General features: G+C 24.7%; 1 protein-coding gene across 1 annotated transcript; it reads left to right on the top strand.

The window, feature by feature from the left end:
* LOC112590984 (cullin-2-like) lies at positions 1–2,860 on the top strand. The gene is made up of 10 exons (XM_025334603.1): positions 1–320; positions 391–670; positions 754–920; positions 985–1,216; positions 1,296–1,682; positions 1,748–1,978; positions 2,056–2,122; positions 2,196–2,395; positions 2,455–2,652; positions 2,732–2,860. Exons 1-10 carry the CDS (start codon positions 1–3, stop codon positions 2,858–2,860), a joined length of 2,211 nt encoding a protein of 736 aa, XP_025190388.1.
* Positions 2,861–3,982: the final 1,122 nt, after the last annotated feature.

Below are 3,982 nucleotides of genomic sequence, written 5' to 3'. Positions count from 1 at the left end.
ATGGTATTAAAACGAGGACCAGTAGACTTTAAAGAAAAGTGGAATGAATTAAAAGAAACTATTAATGGTATCTTAAGACAAGACAGAATTCCTAGGGATGAATGGCATACACGTTTCAATGACATTTACGCTATGTGCGGAGCTCAACCGGAATCTCATGAGCATAGACTTTATGAATCAACAAAGTCGTTATTAGAGGAACATGTAACTAAAATATTTTCTACTATTAAAACCGAAGATACTGAAAATTTGTTACAAGATTATAATAATAAATGGCAGAATTATAGAAAAAGTGTTGATCATTTAAATTCACTGTACCAGTATGTATTTTTTTATTTACATTACATATTTTATTAGTAAATATCTATTAAATATAAAATACATTTATAGGTACTTAAATATGGGAAATGTTTCGAAAAAACAAGTACTCGAATTGTATAATATACAACCTGATCCAAACGAACCTCAACATTTGATGATCGGAGAACTGGGACTTTGCATATGGAAACACAATATGATTGTACCACTAAAAAACAGTTTGCCCAAATTGTTATTGGATGAGATTGAAAAATCAAGACATAACATAGCTGTAACCACATCTTTGGATATAATTACTAATGTTCTTAACTCATTTGTCGAAGTCGAAAATTTCAATAAATCTTCGTTTAAAGTAAGTATTTACATTTGATTGTCATAAAATAAGAAATTATTAGTAAAATATTTTTTGAATTTAAAATGTTATTTTTTTTTTAGTTTTATCAAAGTTATTTCGAGAGAACTTTTTTGGAGAAATCTAGTGAATATTTTAAATTAGAAGCTTCAAAATTAGTAAAAAAATGCACAGCGTCTCAGTATATAGTTGAAGCCACACAACTATTGGAAAAAGAAGAATTTTTATTGAAAACATATTTTCATGACAGGTAAGTTTTCAAAGTATTAAAACTGTTATGACACAAATAATAATATTTATATTTTATTTTATAGTACAAATAAAAGATTTCAAAAAAGGTTTTGTCAAGATATGGTTGTTGATCATTTATGTTTTTTACATAAAGAGTTTGAAGTGATTATAAAAGAAGAGCGACTTGATGATATGCACAATATGTATTTACTTATACGTGAAGTTAAAGATGAATTCACTGTATTAGCTAATATTTTCAGAGAACACATACAACAACATGGAATTATGGTTATAAAATCTTTAAAAAAACATCAAGTATGTATTGGATAATTATTTTTTAAGTATGATTTACAATTAATAAATTATACGGTTATGTTTATAATTATATATTTAGATATGTATACACTTTGTTGAGGACTTATTGAATCTATATAAAAAATATGAATTTATAGTCATAAATAAGTTCAACAATGATTTTTTAATCAGTGAAGCTTTTGATAAAGCATTTTCAACAATCATAAATTATAAACTAGTAGAAAATCAACCATCAAAGTCCTCTGAATATTTATCAAAATATTGTGATAAATTACTAAAAAAATCGTATAAAGGCGTATCTGAGGCTGACATTGATCACAAACTATCACAGGTTATTAAAATATTTACTTATATAGATGATAAAGACTTATTTCACAAAATCTATCAAAGAGATCTGACCAAACGATTAATATTTCAAACAACTCATTCCATAGACGGAGAAGAAGCAATGATCATCAGATTAAAAGTAAATTATTCTAATGTTTTCAAGTTATTTTAATGTAAATAACAAATCATTATTATAATTTTTAGCAATCTAATGGTTACGATTTTATAAATAAATTACACCGAATGTTCACGGATATCAGAATATCAGAAGAGCTAAATACACAATTTCATAATGAATTTCTTAAAGAAGCCAAATTAGATAATTTAAATTCCTCTTTTTCTGCGTTTGTATTACAAACTGGAGCTTGGCCTTTGTCATTACCAACTGATTCATCAATTGTTATTCCTAAACAAATAATGGCTTGCGTACAAAATGTGTGAATATTTAAAATATTTATTATACATTATATTAATAATATTTGTTAACACGGCCTGATTTGTTGTTATTATAGTTCGAATTGTTTTATGGTGAAAAATTTAGTGGACGGAAATTGACATGGCTTCATCACCAGTCTCAGGGTATTGTTGTTTTATTTAATTATTATTAAACCTTTGTTGTTTATTAAAATATTTTTATTTATTATACCAATAGGCGTGTTAAAATTGAATTATTTACAAAAACCGTATATTGTGACACTGAAGATGTTTCAAATGTCAATCATGTTACTATTTGAAGACTGTGACACATTGAAGTACTCTGAAATTAACGATATACTTAAATTAAACAAAGATCAATTTAAAAGACACATCGATAGCTTAATAGAATGTAAATTATTATTGCTAGATGGTGATGTAAGTAAACTGATTTAAACTATGTTTATATTTTTTATAATGCAATTCATTATTTTAAGAATGTAACGTTGAACATGGAATTTACCAATAAACGTACAAAATTGCATGTAACATCGGCTGTCCAAAAAGATCTACCTCAAGAAATTCAACGCACTGTAAATTCTATCAAAGAAGATCGTAAAATATATTTACAGGCTACTATTACTCGAATAATGAAAGTGCGTAAAATATTGAAACATACTCAACTTGTGAATGAGGTGAATAAAATATAAGAAAATATGTTATGTATCTAATATAAAATATTATAATATTTACAATACATCTATTATGTTTTAGATATTTTCCCAATCAAATTTATTTGTTCCATCCACTGTACTTATAAAAAGAGTCATCGAGATATTAATTGATAAAGGATATATATCACGCACTCCAAATGTATCTGATGAATACTACTATATTGCCTAACATGCTTTAAATAAAAATATTCACATATAAACTTAATTATGTATAATCTTTACTCATTTTTTTCGAAATGATTTATGAGTTGTATTTTGTATTATTTGGAATTATGTTTTTATAATTTATATGGTGTGTGTCTAACTAATCATTTTAAATTAATAGATAGTTCAATTTAATGTCATAAGTATTAAGATTTACAAATAGAAAGTTTTATTAGTTTGTATCTTAAGTTGTAGTTAGTATTGTTATCTAATAGCTTTACTTTAATTATTATTATGATTATTGCAGTGAATAGTGATGATAAATTAATAGACAAATTAATTTTTCTTCATTTTAAACATATAGCTGTGTGCCTTTGTATAAGTATATTACGTTGTTCGAGGAGAATTGGTGAGGGGGAATATCGATCATTAAAGTGAAAAATCAAACATCTCTGAAAATAATTATTTGATCAATTTAGTTCTGTGGCAATAATTAAAATATTAACCAGTTCACAATATTGTGTAAACGTTTTTTGTTAGTAGAAATAATATGTTCTTTAATTTATTTATTGGTATTCCCCCTACGACATCTCAATATTAACTTTATAAGTAAACTACATATAAATGCATTTAAACAATTTTAAATTTAGTATGAAAACATTAAATTTTAAATCAACTACCTCATGTACGTTGTGACTAGTATTACCCTATTCGTAATTAATTTACAAAAATAACAACAACATTATTAATTTATTTCATTGAAAAATGAAATAGCATACATAAACGCAGATTAATACAAATATTTATATTACAAAGATATAACATTAATACATAAGTTAGGCTTGTTGTGGAGATAAGGATTATATTATTAATATCATAACGTATATATACACATAGAATAGTTTAAATAAAAATCATATTTTGTATACATTTAGAATTATATTACACTTAAATTCAGTAAAAATATAATATAAAAGACAAAAACCTATTACATATTACTACCTTATAATAATATTGAAAATATTAACGTTTAAAAGTGAAAATAATTGTTAACGCGTTTTATATGTGAAAAAATTATATTATAAGTTCGCCTGTTGAATTTAAGTTAACAATATCATTTACCACTTTATATGCAGCAGCTAATGCA

Source organism: Melanaphis sacchari, unplaced genomic scaffold (assembly GCF_002803265.2).
Source record: "Melanaphis sacchari strain LSU unplaced genomic scaffold, SCAv2.0 Contig123_pilon_pilon, whole genome shotgun sequence".
NCBI classification, from domain to species: Eukaryota; Metazoa; Arthropoda; class Insecta; order Hemiptera; family Aphididae; genus Melanaphis; species Melanaphis sacchari.
The sequence above is the reverse complement of the archived record's forward strand: the minus strand, read 5'-3'. Positions and strand labels throughout refer to the sequence as shown.